This window comes from Talpa occidentalis, unplaced genomic scaffold (assembly GCF_014898055.3).
Source record: "Talpa occidentalis isolate TD23 unplaced genomic scaffold, MPIMG_talOcc4v2.1 talOcc4.16, whole genome shotgun sequence".
Lineage (NCBI taxonomy): Eukaryota > Metazoa > Chordata > Mammalia > Eulipotyphla > Talpidae > Talpa > Talpa occidentalis.
This window is the reverse complement of record NW_023601653.1, coordinates 42,504,865-42,530,052: the sequence shown is the minus strand read 5'-3', so window position 1 is coordinate 42,530,052 and position 25,188 is coordinate 42,504,865. Positions and strand designations below refer to the sequence as shown.

Here is a 25,188-nt window from a genome sequence, read left to right as displayed (position 1 = left end):
TGGGCTTAGTGTCTGAGGGGTGTTCCTCATGCAGCCACTGCTGGTCGGGGAATGGGAGCCTGTAAGCAGGGACCAGTGTTCAACAAGTCCCAAAACCACTTAATAAAAGTGCTTTTAGAGTTCAGGGAGGACTGCAGGTCTCAGTTCCAGCTAAGCACCAGAATCAGAGTGCTCCCCAAGTCCACGAAGGTCCAGCTCCACCTTCACGCACTACTCTTGCTCCTGGTTAGAACCTGAATGAGCTTATATAAAGTTGGGGTGACTCTAATGTTCAGCTAGGTTTTTTTTTTAATCTCTGGATTTCTTTATTTTTCCTATATATACTTTATTTTGTATAATTTATTTTTAATTGAAGTAAATGGGATACCCCCATCCAGCATTACCACCCAAGTGGACCCACCACCCACTCACCCATATTCCACTAGTATGCAGTTGAGTTTAAGGATCCTGGTCTTCAAAAGATCAGGTTGGTATTTTTGAAGGAGGTGGTATAGATATAATTTAGCCTTGAAGGGTACATTTCCATAGTACTAAAATCTGTACCAAAATTGATACCAATCACAGTTTGATCAGAGACACAGGACCAGTAAGGTACATACACACACACTCACACACACACGTGCTCATATGTATATAAATGAGTCTTATGTCCACATGCATATGGAGAGAAAGTTTAGAGAGATTTACCTCCAGGAATTGGCTTCTGCAGCTGTGGGATCTCATCTGTAGGGGCATCTCCAAGGAGAGGAGGCTGGAAACTCCTAAGCGGGGGCTGATGCTTCAGTCTATCGGGTCCATGGATAGAACTTCTTGTTCCAGAGATGCTCTTCAGGCCATTCCACTGATTCAATGAATTCTACTCAGATCTTTGAGAAGAATCTTCTTAAATCTCACTTAAAGTCAACTGTTTGCAGATGTTACCAAGTTGACAGAATACCTTCATAGCAACACTTTGATTAGTGTTTGATTAAATAACAGGTCCTATAGGCTTGTCAAGCGGACCCCTAAATCTAATGATGTCAGTGGATTAATTACAGGAGAGTATCCTGATGGCCTCACATGAACAAACCCATGAGGATAAATGAATGAGGAGTATTCAGATTGCATTGGACATAGAGTTGACCTAGAGGAGTGGGAGGTGAAGCTAGGAAACTAGTTTCAGGTGCAATGTAGACGTGTTAGACCAAGGAATTTGGATATTTGAATGGAAAAAAACAGCAGTGTTGTCACAGCTCTGTCCAACAGTTCTCCAGTGGTGGAAGTGCTTGCTCTCCTCAGCTGTACAATATCACAGCCACTCACCCCATGTGACTGCAGGAACTATAGAATGTGGCTATTGGAACTGAGAAACTGAACTTTTAGTTTAATTTTAATTCATGTTCATTAAATAGCCACACAGGGCCAGGAGCTGATGAATTAGACAACATGGCTATAGAGAGAGAACAATTTGTAAGGATATACAGGGTGGATTAGAAGGAGGAACAGAAATCAACATGCTAGAACCTTTCTAAAACTTGTGGTCTTGTTAAACACTTTGACTTGCGTGTACTAGCTCAGATAAATCCGGTAAGTTATCTTTGGGCTTGGTTTCCTGGCTGTTAGAGTTTATAAAAAAAAAAAAAAAAAAACAAAAACAATTTCCCCGGCATTGCTATAATTCAATTAAAATGATAATATGTGAACATTTAATAAATAACATTATACCATATTATTGTATTACTATTATAATTTATATAATCAAAAATGATAGCCAAAGTGAGTATTGTAGAACAGCAGTTATAATCTTTTTTTAAATTTATTCTTTTTTTTTTAAGATTTATTTTTTTATTTATACAAGCACTGGGTACAGTCAGAAGCGCGGGAGGGTGAGAGAATTCACCAGAGCCAGAGCGGGGAGCAGAGCAGGCAGAAGGACCCAAGTACACTGCTGAGGGGAGCAGCGGGCGGCAGGAGAGGTCTGCGCGCCATGTGGGACCCTCCTCCAGTGGCCGGGGGAGCAGCTGGGGATTGAACCGGCGCTGCAGAGGCTGCGGGCAGCTTCACAACCCAGCGCTCAACCGCTGCGCCACTGGGGAGGCCAGTTATAATCTTTTTATATTCTTATATTTGAGTATCAACCCATGTAGCTTTTTTTGAGGTATAGCTATCAATATTTACTGTATTAGAACTTAAAACTGAAAAAAAGATATGTATTCATTTAAACTTAACCAATAATAAATGCAATACACATTAACATAAACATTTTATGACAAATAACTATAAAACAAAAATAGTAAGAATGATGGTGATATTTCCTGTGTTTTACTGTTCTGAGATAAGGCAGCTAGATTCTTAAATTTGACTCTAATTAAAAATCACAATATATTTTGTTGGTTGAGGTATGTCAAGTAGATACAGCCTTTCATATTCCAAAAAGAAAGGTGTTTCAAAGTCTTTTAAATAATTGTGGCTATTCTTCTTTAATAACCCATTAAAACTTAGCAAATAGTAATTTCTTAAACGTTGGCTGCAATGTGGAATATGAAACCACATCAATGAACTTTTTATATATTTATATTAAAAACCTATCTTGTGCTTTGGAATAGATCATTACCTATGCTTGATTTTTGTCACCATGCAAAGAGCAGTGAGAAAATACAGGTTCACTGAATTAAGGGAATGTTGGCCCATTTCATTATATGAGCAAAACTGCATCTGTTAACATATTTCCAATCTTATCAGAAAAGCCATTGAATATTGGGCAGCTGTCAAGTTCACAGTATACATCCAAGTTTTCCTAAACTTGTGTACTTGCTTGAAGCTTATATTTTATCTTTAGCAATAAACATTGTCAGTTGCTCTCCTTGAAATGACAGTTTCACTTTGTTCATTTTGGGGAAAATATTGGCATAATACTTAAATCTGGGTAACTGAATGTTGTGTCAGTCATGTGTCAAGTAAAAGTGGTGGATTTGAGAAAAAATGCTTATTTCAGTGCACCATCAAAAATTGCTCTTTTCCTCAAAACAACTGTCAGACTTCAGTGTGTTAGCAGAAATGCCTGATGGGTACTGCTGTTTCTTTACATAGAATATTAAAAAGGGCCTCCCTGGTGGCCTAGGGGTTGAGTCTCAGTGCTATCACCACTAAGTTCAATCCCTGCCCAGGTTGCTGACTCACATAGGGCACAGCAGACCTCTCCTGTCTCCCCTTCTGCTCCCCTCAGCACTGGATTTCAGTCAATCCGCCTGTTCTGCTCCTCACTCTGTCTCTAATGAGTCCTCTCACCCTCCTGCATCTCTGGCCTATATTTCAGTTCTTCCGTGCAAAAAAAAGAAAGAAAAAAGCCATGTACTCAGCAGTCAAGATTTAATCAAAGTCAGTGATTGTTACAGCTTCAACAGGAACATTCTCCAGTGAAGTGACTTTTTTTTACTGTCATATGTGGTGGTGAAGAAACCACGATCACTGCTGTAGGCTGGAGCCACTGCCAAGCTTTGCCAAGACTTTGTCAGTTTTACCAGCCATTGATTTTTTTTTTTATTTTTGTGTGGAGGAACTGGGGTATAGACCAGAGGTGGAGGGGGTTGGGGAGAGGTGTGAGAGGATTCACCAGAGACAGAGTAGGGAGCAGAACAGGCAGATCAACTGAAATCCACTGCTAAGGGGAGCAGCAGTCGAGATAGGAAAGGTCTGCTGTGCCCTATGTGGGTCAGCAACCTGGTTGGGAATCAAACTCAGCTTGTAGCAGTGACAACGTTGAGCCTTAACCCCTAGGCCACCAGGGAGGCCCCTGACCATTGATTTTGCACTGTCTTGGAAGATGTTAACACAATGAGGAATGTAAATGACCTCTTAGTATTATAAAAATGGTTGTGACCTTATAAGCCCTTACAAGCCCCTTGCAAGACAGGGTCTCAGTAATGGACACATCATTGGCACCAGCATAGTATATATAGTGAGGGAGAAAGGAACATGAACCCCAGTTGTTGGGAAGACTTCATGAGAGAAGAACTAAGCTGGAACTTGAAGGAGAATTAGATTTGGTGAGGGGGGAAGGAGAAAGAAGAGAGCTCTGGAGGGAAGTCACATGAGCAGAGGAATGTGAGACAGCGTGACCCCGTTGTGGATGGTTGAACTGGAGTTAGAAACGGAGCATGGTAGTTGACAAACTGTAGGATATAATCAGATTATAAGGTTCTTGAATACCCACCTGAGAACTGTGCACTTGCGCTGGGGTTACTGGGAGTAGTGAAACGTGTTTGAATCCCTCTATGACAAACATGTTGGTTAAGAACACCTAGATGGGGGCAGTCTATTAGGTGAACTGGCAAACAGAACAGCTGCATCCAAGGAGACCGACTGGGCTATTAGCTGCAATCTCAGCTTAAGTGTACAGACTAGTGTGACAACAGTAATCGAAACAAAGTGAAATGTGAATGTCAAAGATTAACAATGGATTCTGCTTTACCACCTCGGTTCCTTGCCAAGGACTTTGTTAGGGAAATGAACAGATACTGAGTGTTTCTGTATAAACTCTCACAAGAGACTTTTTCCTCCCATGGAAATCAGAAGGCCTCCATTTATCTGATAGCAGGAACTCATTGAACACATTTTCCTTTTACCCCATGCTGCTTCAAGGTTTGGTGCCAAGTGTCAATAATTGCAGTGGTCCCATTGGCTGGTACATTATCTTCTACTTTATCTGGCCTGAGTCTCTACCTATGTTTATAATTCATTAATTGTATTATTTTCATTCTGTTCTGTGTTAGATGTCATCAGACTCTTCAGGGAAAAGGGAGAATACAACTTACTGATAATATATTTAACCAGAACTTATTTTATTCATTTGTTGGATGAGGCCCTCTTTTCAAGCACATTTTATTCATTCCCTAAAGGAAACAGCACTCTGGTGTTCAAAATCAAAGCTAACTTTCAAAGATTCGAACAAATTCTGTTAATCTTGTTGCCCACCTCCAAGCAGTGAGAAGCAGCAAAGGGTAGTGGAATACCTATTAAAACAGGTGACATCCCTGGGTGTCTGAGCAATGGCAGAGAGAAAAAGCAAGGTGCAAGTAAAAGTTCCTAATGAGTATAAAGTCAGTGCAGTCCTCCTTGGTGGCCTAGAAGTTGTCTCAGCGCTGTCGTGACTATGGTCTGAGTTCCATCCCCGGCCAGGGAGCTGACCCACATAGGGCACAGCAGACCTCTCCTGTCTCGTCCGCTGCTCCCCTCAGCAGTGCATTTCAGTCAATCCTCCTCTTTTGCCCCCCACTCTGTCTCTGGTGAGTCCTCTCATCCCCCGCATCTCTTGCCTACAGCCCTATTCTTCTACATAAATATAAATAAATAAATAAATAAATAAATAAATAAATAAATAAATAAATAAAGTATGTCAATGCACTTAATAAGCTAGTCATAAGCAAGAACTGTCCATGTTACAGTGGAGACCATCAGCAGCTCTAGTTGATCTACTAGAATGTTCCAGACTCTCTGATGTAGCTTTCCATCCATCAAATCACTTAATCTTCATGATAGTCCTGCATTACTTTCTGGGATTTCCCCCCTTTTACAGAAGAATGAGTTTAGTTTGAAGGCGTTAAATATACACAAAGGCATATGACTAGTAGCATTTGGCAGAGGTGTGATTTGAATCCAGCTCTGCCAGTGATCAGAGACCATTGCCTTTATTCTTAGCCTGGACTCTCTTCATTTTTACCACCGTCATCATTGCAGCTAAATTATATTCAATATCCTTTCTTTAATATATCAAAAAGGACTATATTTGAGAAAATTTTGAGTACCAAAAAGTAAAAGTGGCCTTTTAAAAACTGGCATAAAGTTTATTGGAAAACTCATTTCCTCAGAGCACTTTCCTCCTGGAAATTCCTACTAATTGATGGAAGGAGGGTTTTGTGAGGTGTTCTTTATTATCTGTAGTCAAAGACATTTTTGTACCATTGTTTTAAAATGACTCGTGTAGTTTCTTATTTTGTTTTAGAAACGTCTCTCCACCCTTGTTTTCACTCCATAAATAATAGCCATTCTTGGAAACTGCTTCTTGAGTTAAAGGAGAGAAAGTATTATCTCTATAAGGCATTAACCAGCTGGTAGGGATTGTCAGAATCCTTTGCATTCTGGCTGGTAGGTTTGTTTTTCTTCCTCCAGCTGTAAATGGGGTTGCAAACATCAATTCCTAGAGAAGTAGTGTGAGAAGATTATGGCCACAGGGAACGTGGGGGAATCACAGTCTGACGAGGGAGTTACAGTGGATGATTGGACTTTGGTGTAACTGGAGAGCTAAAAATAACTCAAGGCAGTTCTTAGACGGAAAGTGGAAACGTCCGGTAAAGGATGGAGAGTTCTCTGGGAGTGATGGATTATAACACCAAGGGGCCCTGCAGAAGAATGACAAGGGAACCTAGTTAAGAGCTTAAGATTTGTCACCTTAGTTACTCCCTCTGCTGTGCCTTATTTATCTTCAGCTTCAAACTCCCCTTTCTGTTCAGATGATAATCATTTACGAGATTGTTTCTCACTCAAAGCATAAAGTTGCAGGGACTAGTAACTGGGTAGCAGGTGACTGAGCAAAGGGTGAGGGCAGTTCACAGCAAAGCGTTTGGTGAATGGGAATCACTAGTAAATATTTCTGTCTCGAAACCAGTTATTTTCTAAGAGCTAAAAATAGATATGCTAAAGACATTAGACATGTGGTTAACTAAGAGGAACAAAAGGGTAGGAGGAGGGGAGCCTGTGGTTATGAAGTCAAGTAAAATGATTGTTTCTTAAGCCCATGATCTTGCAAGAGTAGATGGACTATTAAGAATGCCAGTTAAGAAGATATTATTGTAGCAATGTTATTTTGGGTTTATCTGATTCTGGAATGTAAGATGGGAGCTATTTCTTAAAGGTCCAGAAATGTAATTTAGGACAACTGTCTTGCTAGGTGCAAACCTATAGAACATTCTTCCTCGGGAGGTGGTATGGACTAAATTCTAAGCAGTTCAGAAATGTTTTGGGTAAATAGACGGATGCTGGGATATTAAATAGACGGATAAATGGATGGATGATGGGATATTAAAGCATAGTAAAGTAACATCTTGGGATGTTGAAGCCCTTAAAAGGTGGCCTCTGGAAGGACAGTCATTCTCACAAATATCCTCTTTACCACCTGTCTTGTGTTGTCACATCTACCACTGTATCTTTCCAAAAAAGACTTTGTTGGGAGTATTTTACAGTGTAATCTCACCCATACTTCTACTTCTACTGCCACCACCCCCAGATGAGAACAGTGCAAACACATGAGCTTGACTTCTCCTGGAGAAGAAATATGACAATGACTACCACTGGTATTTTTATATTTTTCTTCTTTTCATTTTTTGACTTGACTTATTCTCTCTTTTATGCAGAGCACCTTCCTTTAAGGAGCTAACCTGCACTTTTAGAGTGGTGAAAAGTTTGGAGAAAATAAGACAGCAAAAAAAAAAAAAAGGTTCTTTAAAGTCAGGCTAATGAAATTCCTCACCCCAACTCTAACTGTGGGTTTAAGGAAAAGCTTCAGAGTCCCTCCCCACTAAGCATCTTCCAGCCACAGGAGTGACTCAACTCCTTTTAAGGCAGTTTTTATTTTAAAGGTCATTTCAAAGTTCTATTTTCATATTTCCTCCAGCCCAGTTTAGAAATTTAAAGAATATAAAATTTAAATCATATGAGAACTCTATTTGATAAAACTATTCCTTCCTTGGCATGGGTTGGGAGAAATATTTAAAAATAATTATGTTTGAGGCGTATGCATTCACCCTCACCCGGCATCTGAAATGTGATATTCTAATAATAGAACTCTAGAGTTTATTTTAACACAGACAAAGGGAAACAAAGGCAAATGCATATGCCAAATTAGGAGGCTGCCAGCCAGTGAACATTCCCTTGTGTGGATAGCAAAAAAAAAAGGAGTGGGGGAACATTTTCATGGCCCAGTATAATGATACTTAAAAGTGAACTACCTGAGGAGAAATAACTAAAAATACAAGTTCAGCTATTTGAGGAACTAGTTATATTCATTTACCAATTTAAAACAGTAAGATTGGTTTTTGTAAGAATTTGTGTATATATAATACTGAGAGTGCAGGGAAGTGCCTTCAGATGCGCCATATTTAAGACAGGGAGCTCTGCCTCTGGACCTCACCAAAGTTGTGTGGAACTGAGAAAGGGCCAACCCCACAATCAGAGATGAGCTGAAATCCCGCACAAACCAGGTCCCGCTATTGGCTGCCAGTTGGAACCCAGAGGGGGAATCCAGCCATTGGGAACCCAGAAGGCAATCCAGCCACCACCGTGGCAGGCCAAGGGCACAGGGAAGTGCCTCCCAGTGGCACTGTATCTAAGACAGGGAGCTTTGCATCAGGACCTCACCAAAACTGTGTGGAACTGAGAAAGGACTGTCACCACAGTCAGAGGTGAGCTGAAAGACCACACAAGCAAGGTCCCACAACTGGCTGCCAGTTGGAGCCCAGAGGGGGATCCAGTCAGCACCAAGGCAGTCTGAGGGAGCAGGGAAGTGCCTCCCAGATGAGCCATCCTTTAGACTGGGAGCTTTGAGTCCAGACATCACCAAAACTGTGTGGAACTGAGAAAGGACAGTCAGAGGTGAGCTGAAAAGCATGCACAAGCCAGGCCCAACATCTGGTCTTGAGTCAGAACCCAGAAGGGGATCCAGCGATTAGGTGCCTAGGGGTGATCCAGCCACTGCCAGGGCAGTCAGAGGGACCTCAAGACCCACCTCTGGTATTAAATAAATACAGAGGGAGTGGATTTCCAGGAACAGCACCCATCAACATATCCTTAGTACCACTGCCCTACTGGAATTCTGACATAACAGTACTGGACTTGATTGGACTACCAGTTTCCAACATCCCAGAAGGAGCACACCAAAGAGATGCCACCCAGTACCGCCGACACAGTGTCCCAACACATAGGATAAATTAAAAAACAAGCAGCAGGAAGAAAAACTACAAGCAGTCAAGCAAATCCTCAAGGAAAAGACATACCACAAAAAGAAAATCACCCACCAGAATGCAACAACAGTCACTTGGAAGAACTTCTGAGCCTTCCAGATAGAGAATTTAAAATTGCCATGATTAAAAAACTGTAAGAAGTCATAAAGAAAAACAATGATAAGGGAAAAATAATCAACGATCAGAAGAATGAATTTGAGTCCCTAAAGAGGGAAGGGAAAGAAATGCAGGAGATCGGAGGATTAATGGAGGAGCTAAACAACTCTGGGAAAAGCAGTGAAAGCAGAATAGATGAAATGGAAGAACGAGTAAGTACTCTCAAAGACACAGAAAAAAAAAGAACCAAAACAGAAAAGGAAAGAGAAATACGAAGGAAAAAGAATAAAGAAAGACTTCAGAAACTATCGGACTCCATGAGGAAAGGAAATATAAGAGTTATAAGAATCCCAGAAGGAGAGGAGAGAGACATAGGAACAGAGAAAATATTCAAGGAGATAATTGAAGAGAACTTCCCAAGCATGAAGAAGGAGCTGAAAATAGATATACAAGAAGCAAGAAGAACACCAAACTTCCATGATGAAAGGAAAAATACAGCAAGACACATAATAGTAAAGCTCCCAAGAATCAAGACAAGGAAAAAATAATGAAGCTGACAAGAGGGAAGAAACAGGTAACATACAAAGGAAAGCCAATCAGGCTGACATCAGACTTCTCCGAAGAAACACACGGCAAGGAGAGAGTGGAGGGACATAGTCAACAAACTCCAAGACAACAAATACCAACCAAGAATACTTTATCCCGCAGAGCTTTCCTTCCTCTATGAAGAAAGAATAAGGACCTTCCCAGACAAACAGAAACTCCAGAATTTCATTACGACTAAACCCCCACTCTAAAAAATGCTACAAGGAATCCTAAAGCTGGAACCAATGAGGGATGAATAAGAATGAAACAAGACAAAAAATAAAACCACAGAAAGACAAATAAAATGGCAAATACAGATGCTAACTTATCAATATTAACTCTAAATGTAACCGGACTAAACTCTTCAATAAAAAGACAGAGTTGCAGGCTGGATTAAGAAACAAAACACAAACTTTTGCTTCCTCCAGGAAAGACATTTAACTACAAAAGATAAAAATAGACTGAAAGTAAAAGGATGGGAAACAATCCTACAAGCAAATGGATCAAAAAAGAAGGCAGGAACAGCTTTATTTATATCAGATAAAACAGATTCCAAACTCAAAAAGACACTATCAACAATGGATAGATAAATGAGACAAAAAATAAGTAAGGACACTAAAGCTCTAAGGATCTAGAGCTCATGGGTTTAACAGACATCTATAGAACACTACACCCAAAAAATCTGAGTACACATTTCTCTCAAGTGCACACGGATCATTCTCCAGGATTGATCACATACTGGGATACAAGATAAGCATCAACAGATACACTAAGATTGAAATCATACCAACCATCTTCTCTGACCATGAAGGCATCAAACTAGAAATAAACCATAAAAAGAAGGCAAGGAACCCTCCCACCTCATGGAGATTGAAACCCACACTACTGGAAGACCACTGAGGAGATCAAAGAAGAAATGAAAAAGTACTGCGAGTTGAACAACAAGGAGGACACCAATTTCCTAAATGTATGGGATGCAGCAAAAGCAGTAATAAGAGGAAAATATATAGCCATACAGGCTCATATCAAGAAACAAGAAAGAACTCAAAGAAGCAACCTAATCTCACATCTCAAAGAACTAGTAAAAGAACAAGCAAAAAAACCTAAAACCAGTAAAAGAAAGGAAATAATAAAAATCAAAGCACAAATAAATGAAGTCGAAACTAGAAAACTCCCCAAAAGATCAATGAAACCAAAAGTTGGTTCTGCAAAAAAATAAATAAAATAGACAAACCCCTAGCCAGGCTCACAAAGGAAAAACATGAGAAAGCACAAATAAATAGAGTTACAAATGAAAGGAGAAATCACAACAGACACAGAAGAAATCAAAAGAATAATCAAAATATTATGAATAGTTATATGCAAACAAGTTCAACAATCTAGAAGAGATGGACAAATTCCTATAACTTTACAATCACCCAAAGCTAGATAAAGAAGCTAGATAAAGAAAGCTAGATAAAGAACACCTCAACAGCCCAATTACAAGCAGTTAAATTGAAATGGTAATCAAAACCCTCACCAAAAACAAAAGCCCAGGACCAGATGGATTTACAAATGAATTCTACCAAACATTCAGAAACGAACTAGTGTCTATCCTTCATAAACTCTTTCAAAAAATTGAGAAGGAAGGGATAATACCAAACACATTCTATGAAGCCAACATTACTCTAATACCAAAACCGAACAAGGACAACACACAAAAAGAAGACTACAGGCCAATCTTTCTAATGAACACAGATGCAAAATTCCTCAATAAAATTTTAGCTAACAGAAGCCAACAATGTATCCATAAGATAATTCACCACAACCAAGTAGGATTTATTCCTGGGACACAAGGATGGTTCAGCATCTGAAAATCAATCAATGTAATCCAACACATAAACAAAAAGAAATATAAAAACTATATGATAATATCAATAGATGCTGAGAAAGCTTTTGATAAAATACAACAGCCATTTATGATAAAGGCCCTTGAAATTCTCGGGATACAAGGAACATAACTCAACATCATAAAGGATATATATGACAAGCCCATAGCCAGTATCATTCTCAATGGTGAAAAGCTGAAAGCATTTCCATTAAGATCTGGAACAAGAAAAGGATGCCACACCACTGCTTTTCTATATACTACTGGAAGTCCTAGCCAGAGTGATAAGACAAGTGAAAGACATACAAGGATCTCAAATGGGGAAGGAAGAAGTAAAACTATCACTATTTGCAGATGATATGATAATATACAGAGAGAACCCCAAAAACTCCACAGAAAAACTAATCAAACTAATCAATCAGTTTAGTAAAGTAGCAGGATACAAAATCATCACACAAAAATCAGTAGCCTTCCTATAAATAAACAATAAATCTGAAGAAGAAATCAAGAAAACCATCCCTTTTATTATTGAAACAAAAAAAAATCAAATACTTGGGAATAAACCTAACAAAAGAGGTAAGGACCTATAGAAGGAAAACTATAAAACACTGTTAAAAGAAATAGAAGAAGACACAAAGAAATGGAAAGACATCCCCTGCTCATGGATTGGAAGAATTAACATTATCAAGATGGCCATCCTACCAAAATCAATTTACAGATTCATTGCTATTCCAATAAATATTTCAATGACATCCTTCAATGAAATAGAACAAATATTGATGAAATTCATATGGAGCCACCAAAAACCCCGTATAGCCAAAGCCCTTCTGAAAAAAAAAAAAGAAGGGAATGGAAGTATCACACTCCCGGACTTCAAACTATACTACAAAGCTGTAATAATCAAAACTTCATGGTATTGGAAAAAACATACACACCGACCAATGAAACCGAATAGAAAATCCAGAAATAAACCCACAGATTTTCGGTCAACTAATCTTTGACAAAGGAGCAAAGAATATGCAATGGAACAAAGAAAGTTTGTTCAATAAATGGTGCTGGGAAAACTGGGTCACTACGTGCAAAAGAATGAGGCTTGACTACTGCCTCACACCATGCACAAAAACTAACTCAAAATGGATTAAAGAGCTAGACATAAGACCTGAAACCATAAAATATATAGAAGGCGAAACACTACATGACATACACCTGGGTAACATCTTTAAAGACACATCACCCAAAGCAGTGATAGTGAAGGCAAAGGTAAACAGCTGGGACTGCATCAAATTAAAGAGCTTCTGTACAGCAGAAGAGACAGTAACCAAAATAGAGAGACACCCCATGGATTGGGAGAAAATTTTTGCACACAACACTAATTATAAAGGACTGATCACAAAAATCTTCGAAGAGGTGACAGAACTCAACAAAAACAAAGTAAACAACCCAGTCAAAAAATGGGTAGAAGAGCAAAAAAGAGACTTCTCCAAAGAGGAAATGCAAATGGCCAACAGGCATATGTATAAATATTCAACATCCACTTGTAATCAGGGAAATGGAAATCAAAACTACAATGAGATACCCTCTTACACCAGTGAGAATGGAAAATTAAAAAAAAAAAAAATAGCAACAACAAATGTTGGTGAGGATGTGGAGAAAAAGGAACTCTCCTGCACTGCTGGTGGGACTACAAACTTGTCCAACCGCCATGGAGAGCTGTGTGGCGATTCCTCAACCTCCTAAAGATGGAGCTTCCATATGATCCAGCAATTCCACTCCTAGGTATTTACCCAAAGGACACAGAAACATTAATTCAAAAGGGCACCTCCACCTCTTATGTTTATAACAGCACTATTTACAATAGCTAAGCTATGGAAAAAACCAAATGCCCAAAAATAGATGACTGGATCAAGAAGATGTGGTACATATACACAATGGAATATTGCTCAGCAATCAAAAAGGATAAACTCATGCAATTTGCAGCAATGTGGATGGAGCTGGAAGGGAGCATGCTCAGTGAAATAAGCCAGAAAGAAAAAGAAAAATACTGGATGGTCTCACTCATAGCATAAATTTAGAAAACCTAAATAAGGGACCAGCAAAAAGACTAATTATAAAAAAGTAAAAATCAAAATCAACAAGCAACTATAAACCAGAGACACACTACGGGGGTGGGGGGTGGCAAAGAGAAGGGAGTAAGATCAAAATAAAGGTGGTGGTAATTGTATGGGGACTAAAGCCAATATGAAAATGCATACATTGTGCAAAAATGAAAAATGATGTAAAAATATATAAAATAAAAAAATATTAATAAAAAAAGAATTTGCGTTTACATTTTTGACTTGCAACAAAAATCACTTATAAACTAAGTAAGTATTCCTAAACCTGAAGAAGTAGAAGTTTCAAAACATGTCACTATTATTTGGTAGCAACACAGGTGGCTGGGACATTCTAATGAAAATCCAGGAGTAAGGGGAAGGAATGTCTTCAGAAACTAGCTGGACACAGTCATGTTAAATGTTTCAGAAAATGTGTCAACATTGTTGAAGCCAAGGCTTACTGACAGTGCCTGCAGCCATTTCTCCCTTTTTCTTCTGGATCTCACTTGGTAATCATAGGGGACTTTTCCACATTGCCCCATGTGCCAGTGTAGTCTGCAGGATTACATCAGGAAAACCCAAGAGAACCTACTGGAAATAATAAGATAGTTCAGTTAGGGCAGTAATAGTAATGGACACTTCACAAAGCAGTAATTCAGTCAGCCAACACCCACAAAATTGCTAGCACTCTCTGGTTAAAAAGTGCCCAAAAAAATGATTTGACTTTCCGTAAAAAGGAAAAGATTGAAATCTAATGAGGGTGGGAAAAAGGCACTTTTTATACTCTGCAGCGAAAGTGTTCATTTTCATCAATATTTTGGATGACATTTTGGCGGTCTATATATCCAAAGCTTCTTAAAAGGGCACTTCTTAAAGGAAGGAGTTAAAATCTGCTTCTAGAATTTAGCCTAAGGAAATAAGTCATTGAGCACATACCCAGATCCATATGCGAGAGGCTGCCGTTGACGCACTGTTTATAACAGCGACAAATTGGAAACAACTTATGTGTTCATCAGTGGAGGAACTGTTTAACTAAATTATATTGCAGCTATTAAACATGATGAAGCAGGGCTTTCCATCAAGCTAGAAAAATGTCTGTGATGAATGTTTATAAACCAGCATGGATAGCACAGTGCCAGTTGGTTAGTGCGTGTGTGTACGTGTGTGTGTGTGCATGCCTGTGTGTGTGTAACCCTGAAGAGATGTACTCCAGAATATTAAGCTAAGCTCGGCTCTGGGAGATGAAACTACGCATGACTTCTTTATTTATACATCTCCTTATCTTAAGAATTTTTTTTTTGTATTGAGTATATATTACTTTTATCATCATGAGGGGAGGGTGGGAGGAAGAGCTCATTTTATTCTAGAAAAATGAAACCAAGTCAAAAGCTCAACAGAGAGTACTCAGTGTGAGAAGACCTGGCCTCTGGCCTCTGAAAGTTAGTGTGTGGTTGACAGAGTGAGGACAAAGCTTGTGATTTGTATAAAAATTGCACTGGGTCACTCCTGAGTGCACCTTGGTCCTCAGAGCTTCACCACTAGGATGTTCTTGGAGCATCCTGACTCTTGGACTGGGGTACATATGCCACCTTGGATAGCTCCTTTTCTGTCACCATGCTCTTGGATACTGGGATCCGGTAGAAAACATGCTCACTCATTCCTCCCAGCACATCATCACTGAGCCACTTCCTGGGTGGTCCCCTGAGTGCCCATGTCCCGCTTGTGATGCCTGTTGCTAACGTGTTCTTTTCTCCCACTCTATTTCCCATCTTTGGCATTCTGCACCTGGAATTCTTGGCATTTTCCTTTATATTTTGCTTTCTCTTACTTACATGTTTTCTTAGAAGCTGGGAGGGGGAGAGGATTTAAATAAAAGGAACAAAATTTGACCTGGTTTCTTCTATCTCTATAGTAATTTTGCACAATTCTGTAAGGGAAAAAAAAGTCCCAAGAATAATTAAGCCTCTGCTTTGCCTGAACTCTGCCACAGCTAGGGAAACGCCTTTAGGATTCAGCTTATTCATAATTGCATGGCATGTAAATAAAATATTGTCATGTTCCGTATTCTGTGATATCTAAAGGCTTTTGCTTTTAAATGCTTGTTTCCGTTGAACTCACTATTGTGTGTGGATTCAGGGTTTACTGAGTAAAACAGTATAACAGGTTTTCATTTTAGTTCTCTGCAGGCATTGAAGTTTGTTTTTTTGTTTTGTTCTTGGAATCACTATTTTTTTGCTAGTTTTTCAAAAGTTTTCCTCACCACCATCCATTATACCCCTTCAACCCTTCCTTCCCCCTCCCTTTTAACTTCAGAAACCTTCCTTCATTTACTAATGTCCATTGGGTTTATTGTTTGTTTTGTTGAATAGAAGAACTGGGGTGTAGGCCAGAGGTGCAGGGGATGAGAGGATTCCCCAGAGAAAGAGTGGAGTACAGAACAGTCAGGTTCACTGAAATATATGGCTAAGGGGAGCAGCGGGTAAGACAGGAGAGGTCTGCTGTGCCCTATGTGGGAGCTCCCTGGCCAGGGATGGAAATCAGGCAGCAGTAATGATAGTGCTGAAACTTCACCTCTACGCCACCAGGGAGGCCCTAGTATCCTCTGATTTATATAGATATTTTGCTTTGTCGAATCATCTGCTATATATATATGTCTGACATTGGTCTTTGTCATTCTGACTTGCTTTACTAAACATATTTACTCCAACTTTTTACACTTTGCTGTAAATGGCAACATTTCGTCTTTCTTTATGACTGCATAATATTCCATAACATGGTAGACCACAACTTCTTGCTCCAATTTCTGTATTTCTGTCATGGACACTTACGAGGTTTCCATGTCCTGGCCATTTTAAATAATGCAGTGAACATTGTAGAGCATTTTGAGGATTGATGATTTCAGGTTCTTTGGATAGATGCCCAAGGGTAGTGGGCATCTGGGTCATATTGTATTTCCTTTTTTAGTTTTTTTATGGTAAGTCCAGATCATTTTCCAGAATGACTGCACCGTTTACATTCCTATCAACAGTCTAACAGGGTCCTCTTTCTCTGCATCCTCTCTAGCACTCATTATTGGGAGTCTGGTTTACTAGACTTGAAGACTACAGAGTTACATGATTTTTCCACCTTCAGATATCAGTACTACTCTAAATTATTTATGAGCGTTTTATGATATTGCTTCCAATCATGTAATTCCTTAACTATTATTGTTAGATTATAAGCTTTTCTTGTATCCTGCTTTGTATAAAGGTAAAGATTATTAACCCAAGTAAACCTGGACTGCTCTCCATTCCATAGTAAATGACAACCGTATAGGACAAGAACAGAATATTTGAAAGTTATGGACACGCTGTCAAATAAAATCCCTTGCTGACCAAGACAAGTTTCGTACTCTCTTATACCCTTAAAGTTAGAGCAGAACCTAGTCTACTTTTTAACCAACTCTCGGACAAATCCTTTAAATTCAGCATTTTAGATTCAACAGATGTATCTGTTGTGAGATAGGAATTGCAATATTGGTTTTGCAGGGTCAGTTGAGACCTCATTTTGTAAATACTTGGGAAATAAATGTAAATTGGATACATATTAACAGCAAACTATTGGATTGTCAGAAAAGTCATGGCATATCTTTGAAAAAAATGCATCATGATTTTTTTGACAATCCAGTAGTTCATAGACTCACTCACCAAAAGGCTGGCACCAGGAATTCTAGGAGGCTGCATATGTAGACAGGCTACTGAACTGTAACCATTGTAGATGCCATAGAGAAGTTATACTCAGATGGACATTTCCCCAGGTTCTCTCTTATCCAATATTTCATCCGCTGCCCAGAACACAGACCTCCCCATCCCAGATCCTCATGTGACCTTGAAGTATCATATTCCAAGAGAAGCCACTTCCTTACTTAATACAGAGATTGCCTGTCTGTAAGAACATGTCCAACCAGTGACTATCAGAAGACTCTTGTGTTTGGACTGGTCATTCTGCCCACTAGGACATTTTCCCCAACCTTTTGTTCTACAATACAGTGTCCGCTGGCCCCAAGGACAATATTGGTTGCCATGTGTATTCCTAGTCAATGCACAAACCATGTTCTCGAACTCACAACTCTAGCATGAAAGCACCAGGCAGAGTGATTTTGCTGCTTGCATTTTTGTCCTGATTTGCAAATGAAACCTGTTGGGCTCTTGTGTTGAAGTAATTACCTCACACAAAAAACAAGAGAAGCCAGTTGAGAGAAGGGAGTCTGGAAACTTTGTGTCCATGGAACCTGACCTCCCTTCTCATTCTCAAATATATCCCTCTGTGCAATAGCCTTTACCTCTCAACTCTTTCCTGCTCAGACCACACCTATCTCCTTTTCACCCCAAGTATGAAATGACAAAGCAAGAACCAGGGCCTCCCTGGTGGCCTAGGGATTGAGTCTCAGTGCTGTCACCACTGCAGCCTAAGTTCAATCCCCCGCCAAGGGAGCTGACCCACATAGGACACAGCAGACCTCTCCTGTCTCGCCCGTTGCTCCCTTCAGCAGTGGATTTAATTAAGTAGATCCACCTCTTCTGCTCCCCACTCCATCTCTGATGAATCCTCTCACCCCCGCACCTCTGGCCTGCACCCCAGTTCTTCTACACACACACACACACACACACACACACACACACACACACACACACACACACACCTAACAAAGCAGGAACCAAAGACAAGGCAGTCAGTTCATTCAACCTGTGGTCATTGGCAGTATTGTTTTATTTTGATATAATAATATGGAATGACTATACATAATTTTTTAATTACTGCAGCCTTTAACTTTTCATACAGCTTTCGGTCAGATTGCTACAAGTGAGCGTAAATGCTCGATTAGGGGAACCTGGTGTCCTTGGGCCGCAGAGGGCACAGCTTTGCACAGATAGAGCATGCTATAGACTCTGACCTCCAATTAGAAATGCGCTGATATTTTCTCCAGAGAGAAAGAAGTATGAATAACTGGAGACTCTGCTTACTTTCTTGGTATTAACATTTTCCGAAGTCCCTCAGGGTAACCATTAGTTACTCCGATGAATGTAAAAAATTGGTTTAATTAATTAAATTTCCTAGTGGGAATATTGGTAACCATGTATGAGTGCTACTCTCTAAAAGGATCGGGCCTGATACATTTTAAGCTTTCTCTTCGACTGTTTTTAAATTTAAGCTGCCCAAGCAGAGACACTTGGGTGTTTTTTTTTTTTGGTTTTTTTTTTTTTTTTTTTTATGCTTTATCTTGGTGTCTTTTGACTCAGTAGAAAGACTAACGATCCCATCCCATTTTGAGTTGCTCAGAGAAGCCACAGAGTTCAAAACTGAAGAATCCTTCTCTGAACAATCAACCATTTCAAGAAGACTTTACCTGTATTTATCCTGAGAAATGACTACTAATTCAACTTTGCATCAATAGAACTTCACAAAACGAATTGTTTTTCAGTTTCCTGTCATTTCAAGGTCTTGTTGGGTGAGTTAGGCCTGTTGTAGAAATTATTACTGAGATATCTTGCTTTATTAAAAAAAAACCCAGCAGTTTTATTCATAAATAAGTCTTTAAATTTAGACCAGTTCTCATCTGTGTTGCCAACTTTTTCCATCTTGATGTTTCACTTTTCCCTCTTTCTAGTGGCCTAAGAAATGTCTTCTGAGAAAGTAGGGCCTGCCTTCACAGCAGCAGAACCCTAGGGCTCCTTTCCCCGGCTTTGCCTTCTAGTAATACCAGAGTTGACCTAGTTTTTTGGCACAAATAATTGCTGTCAAGTCAGTGGGGCTTCCTTCTGCCAGGTCATGTTCTTCTGTCCACGAGAGCTGAGTGTGCAGCTGGATTGTCTGGGAGTTGAGTGTGCAGATGTGTGACTAACACTGACCATGGAGGAAGATGCACCCAGAGCCTGTGTGGATGTGGCTGCTCTTCTCGGCCCTGTTTTTCAGGACTTATCTTCAATGAGCTCCTTACTGATGCCAAAGGCTTTCTGAGAACAAGCTGCATTTTGTTTTGTTTTGTTTTTTATCATTTCATTTATTTATTTTTGTGTAGAATAACTGTGGTACAGGCTACAGGTGTGGGGGGTAAGAGGATTCACCAGAGATAGAGTGGAGAGCAGAAGAGGTGGATATACTGAAATCCACTGCTGAGGGGAGCAGCAGGCGAAACAGGCGAGGTCTGCTATGCTATGTGTGGGTCAGCTCCCTGGCCGGGGATCGAACTCAAGCTGTAATGGTGATAGCACTGAGACTGAACCTCTAGGCCGCCAGGGAGGCAGACAAGTTGCATTTTGTATACTTGTTCGACGTCTTAAAGGCAACCAAGTTTCTGTGGTTGACACTGCTCTGTCCTACCTCCCCTTTCTGAGAAAAAAAAGTTTTTTTTTTTTGATTCTGAGAAAAAAAATTTCCATGCAAAATTTGCCCCAAGCAACTGTCCTGTTTGTCACCAATAGGAACATCTTCATTGAAAGCAAGAGAAATTGAAGGAGCGTAAAGGACTCTGTGCCTGAAATGGAAGTGACAGGGCTTAACAATATTGTATAGCTTCAAATATTCTTCAGGAAAGTGTATGGGTTTTAAAGAGCTGAAATTGAAAATGAAAGCCTTGCATAGTGGCATCTGCCTAAGTCCTGGGTGTGTCTGGTTTCCTGGCCCCTTTCGTGGAGAGGAGGGGCCTAAGGCTGTGCCACATTGTGCTTGGAATCCCTAGTTAAATGTGACTGTGATGAAAAATGTGCTGAGTCAGGTTTTATCAGCCATGTGCATTTTTGCAGGAGCAATAAATAACCTGCCAGATGAAGGGTCTTTGAATACTATTCATAAGCCTGTACATACTCTATGGTGGGAAAGAGGAAATGAATGACAGGTGTCAGGTTTTATATCTCAGCAAAAGAATACATCTTCTCAAACATGTCCAGGCAATGAGGCAGTGGTAGCAAAATTAGGTCTTTTTGTATTGACCCTGAATGCTAAGGAGAATTAATCACATCGAATGATTGAGTCATTCCACCAAATGATTGCAAAATGTGATACCTCTATAAGTGTTAAAAAAATAAAATTTAAATATGTTGAATAATTAAAAAGCAGATTGGTTCTTAAACAACAGCAAAATTAGCATAAGCATCCGGAGGACAACTCCTAGGAACACAAAGCGTTTTTCCTTAGACTAAATGAGAGTATTTCTATGCAAATCCTTTGGAAACAGAGATTGTTTTAAATTGTATTGGTTCTGTGTTCTATCATTTTTTCTTTATGTTTAGTCCAAAAGGCTTTTTAAATTATAAATTAAAGACTCATTTATTTTGCCATCGTTGGTGGTTTTTAAAATAGTTTGCTACTAGCCAGAGGTATCTTTTGTGGATTTGGGGACAAATATCAGTGACTGTTACAGCGTTCTGTGTATTGAGTATCTTCTGATGCTTAATGTTATAAAATGATGTCTCATTTAAAGTAGAAAGGTCCAAAGAAAAGTCATGTAAAATGATGAAAAGGTTAGAAAATAAACATTAAAAGGATGAGATTTTGAAGAGTGCTTTGCCTTAGGTTTTCTAATGTTTGATGAACTTCAGTAGACTTCTCTAGTTACTGTGATCACCTCCAGATTTGGTATTCCTTATGCTGCTTGAGGTGGGATGGTTGTGCAATATAGATAGTACTGATTTTGCATTTCTAGAACATTTGTAGAATCGTTATCAAACTGTTCAGTTCAAGAACTTCTTGCAACCAAGAACAGACTGCCGTCATGACATCCACAGTGATCACGATCTTGGTCAAGGACCCAGGAGTGGATGTATTTATTCTCTATAAAATGTCTTCTATTAAAAGTAGAAAATCAACATTTATAAACTGGCCCTTTGAAAAACTGACATCAAAATGTGTCTTTCTCTTGCACGCAGGAAGAGTTTAACGGAAAATCTGACTCCCTCTTTTTCAATGATGGGCAGCGAAGGATCGACTTTGTTCTAGTGTATGAAGATGAAAATAAAAAAGAAACCAATAAGAAGGGTTCAAATGAAAAACAACAGGTAAGTTTTTAATGTTTTTTGCCTTTCCTATTTCTTATAATATTGCAAATTGTAAAGCAAGTCCTATTTTAATATTAGCAATAAAGTGTTTGAAACATCACATGCCAAACAGACCTTCCTGTTTTTCAGCTCATCATTCCCTCAAGGCATGTTAACAGCAGTCCCCAAAAAATCTTTTTTAAATTTGAAATAGAAAGTTCCTCAGGCTCAGAACCTCAGTTGGTTTCACAGCTGAAGGCAGACTTGCTTTTTTCTTCTGTACAAAGTTGGAATTACACCTTGTATCTTGTAGAGAAGATGTATGTTAACAGCACACTTGGCTATTTACAAGTAGGTGAGATGATTAATAATGACAGCAGGTGTAATCACAAGTATCAGTGTGTCCTCACTTTGTGCCTGGTTTATGTGCATTTTTTGTCATTAATTCTCTTAATCTGGGAGGTGTGCTTTATTTCCATACCATCATGGATGACATAGTTGACTCAACCCTGAGAGGTGAAATGATTACTCGGGATGACAGGCTCTGGTGTAAAAAGTGGTGGGTCCATGGGTCAGACTCTTGTCTTGAATGTAGACCTGTGTTCTTGACCTCTCCCATTCCTTCACCTCCCTTCTTTCCCTTTTATCCAGTTCCAATCAGGCTGCTGCTCCCTCCCTTTCCTTTGCTTCAAACTCTTTCAGGTTAGAGGGCTATCTTTTTTGGATTTGGAGGTATTAAAATATTTAATAGGCTAGGATTATAACAACTCTCTAGAACCCAAACTGCAATAGAAAAAGGAGAGAAAGCAAGAGAGAAAGAGATAGAACATAGACATAGGTCACTTTTTAAAAAAAGATTTATTTATTTATGCACACAATAACTGGAGTGCAGGCCAAGAGGTGTGGGGAGTGAGAGGATTCACCAGAGACAGAGTGGGGAACAGAACAGGCAGATCTACTGAAATACACTGCTGAGGGGAGCAGTGGGTGAGTCAGGAGAGGTCTGCTGCGCCATGTGGGTAGCTCCCTGGCTGGGGATCAAACTTGTGCTGCAGTGGCTGCGGATAGCTTCATAGGTTGCATCTTAACCCCTTGCGCCAACAGGGAGGCCCAACATAGGTGACTTTTACCTATTTTAAAATCATTCCCTCATTCATTATAGTAAGTCTTCACTTAATGTCATGGATCGGCTCTATAAAATGGTGACTTTCAGCAAAACACTATCTGATGAAAACAATTTACCCAAGGCTAATTGACGTAAACAAGAATGAAGTCCCCTGACATATTTCTGACCACAAAAACACCACCACACTTATAAATAAAGACCCAGAACACTTCTTGTACTCAACAGTCATTTGTATTCATTCACCGTCCACTCCATTTACTCTAGCTCAGGGGCCCTCAAGTCTGTCCCGGCACCTCTGGGTACAAGGCTCCTGGGAGTCAACCCTGGACAGGAGCCGGTTCCATGACAGGGAACCTTCTCACACAGACCCACACTCAGAGTAGAACAGTCAGACATGCTATAATCAACTCAACATGAAAATCTTTGGGGTGTGGGAAAAACTCTTGAACCTGCAGAAACCCCACCTAGACATGGGGTAAGCAGCCAACTCCATACAGACATTGGATGTTCCAGGCGGGAATCAATTTTTTTCCCCATCAACACCAAAACAAAGTTGAACAAAGCAATCTTCTTCAAGGACTTGCTGTATTTATTTTCATTTCTTTGTTCACATCTGTCCCACTCTGGGCTTTCTCTCTGAAATATATCAGTCTTAAATCTATTGATTTCTGTTCATTTTTTCAAACTGGATGGTGAACATTTAAAATGAAGCAATCAGTCCTATTTTATTTACATTTATTCATTGATTTATTCATCCACTTATGTATGGATGTATGTTTTGGTCTCTTTAGTGAGGGATAATAATTTCCTGGTTCATAGACTGAGTCCAGGCCTTAGAAGTTTATATTTTCCTGGTTCATAGACTGAGTCCAAACTTTAGAATCTCATATTCAACTTCTAATCCTGCCACTGTATTATTTGGAGTAATTCTAGCCCAGTAACAAGCTAGTCCTGAGTTGTGATGGCCCTCACAAGCCAAGTGTGGCATCCCTGTGTGGGACAGTGATTTGAAGGTATGACAAGGGTTTTTGTTCACTGTGGTCATTCGCCCAGGCTGACAGAGGCTCTGCTATATTCACAGATACTTGTAAGGCTGTCCTGGATATCAGCCTTAATGGTAGGCAGGACAAGAGAGAGGATGGGGAAGTACTACTATTCTTTACCTCTCAGACTTGGAAGTAACAACAGTGATTGTTTCCGTATTCTACTGGCCAAATCCTGGGAATGTGGAGAATGGGACTTTTTGGTTGTCCAGCTTTTTCTCAGTAATAACTCTGCCCTGTGGAAAGGAACACAATTCATTGGTGCACTTATAGTTTGTCTTTGTCACAATTACTAACTGATCATGTGGCTTGTGTTTACTTCCTTATCAATATTGAATTTTATTATCTGTAAGATGCATGTTATTTTCACATTTTGACATCTCTGAAATCAGGGTACAGTCTACCAATGGTATATCACAATTTCATCAGCTGAATTTTTTCTTACTGGTACATCAAATACTGGCTCACCATGTAATCACTGGCATCTTAAATTCAGAAAAATGAGACTCCCAATGATTATGGCTAAGATGAAATAAAATAGTCTATATAGATACATAAATTTGCAGTACATATTAGCTAATAGATGTTCATTCCTGTTACCTCCCTTTTAGTTGGAGTTTTTCCTAATGCAACACACTGGGGTGAAAAGGCGTGAATCTCTGTCTTTTATTACATAAATTTATGTCTAAATTAAATAGCTTAGAATATTTTACCATTCTCCTGTGGCCACCACATATATTCTGTGCCAGCATAGTCTCTACCATCAAATATTCATTAAGCGTCCATATGTCAGTAGAGCTCAGCTCTACGTAAAGTAAGTTCAGCAAATCTACTCCATTGAAGTAAAAAGGAAACAGTTCTGGATTTTGACAAGAGCTTACTGTCATGGTGAAGGGGCCCTGGAGCCGCTTACATCATTAGTAAGTTTTGCATTTTCTTTTCACAGAAACATAGGTCCCAGGGTAATTCTCATAAATCAGGAAACAAGTGATCATTCATTTTCACAATCCCAGACTCAGGAATTGAAGTGCTGTTATGTTGTTTTGTTTGTTTAGTTGTTGTTTTTTCACATAGAAGAACAGGGGTGCAGGCCAGAGGTGTGGGAGGTGAGAGGGTTCACCAGAGACAGAGTGGGGAGCAGAACAGGCAGATCGACTGAAATCCACTGCAAGACAAGAGAGGTCTGCTGATGTTTATGTGGGTCAGCTCCCTGCCTGGGGATCAAACTCAGGCCACAGCAGTGATAGTGCTGAGACTCAACCCCTAGGCCACCAGGGAGGCCCTGTTATGTTGGTTGTTATAAGCCATGCTTTTGAGGGATCTCGATTCTCTATTTGTTCATATTAATTTAAAGACTCCACCAGAATTCAAAG

General features: G+C 39.6%; 1 protein-coding gene across 4 annotated transcripts in view; it reads left to right on the top strand.

Moving 5' to 3' along the window:
- ANO6 (anoctamin 6) overlaps positions 1-25,188 on the top strand; it is a 198,189-nt gene that overhangs the window by 89,701 nt on the left and 83,300 nt on the right. For all 4 annotated transcript variants that reach the window (XR_008552214.1, XM_037514106.2, XM_037514107.2 and 1 more), the window contains one exon: positions 21,539-21,667. Coding sequence is in view for 3 of the 4 variants with exons in the window: in XM_037514106.2 (XP_037370003.1) it covers positions 21,539-21,667 (129 nt within the window). In the remaining variant the exon portion in view is untranslated. The remainder of the gene's footprint in view (positions 1-21,538; positions 21,668-25,188) is intronic.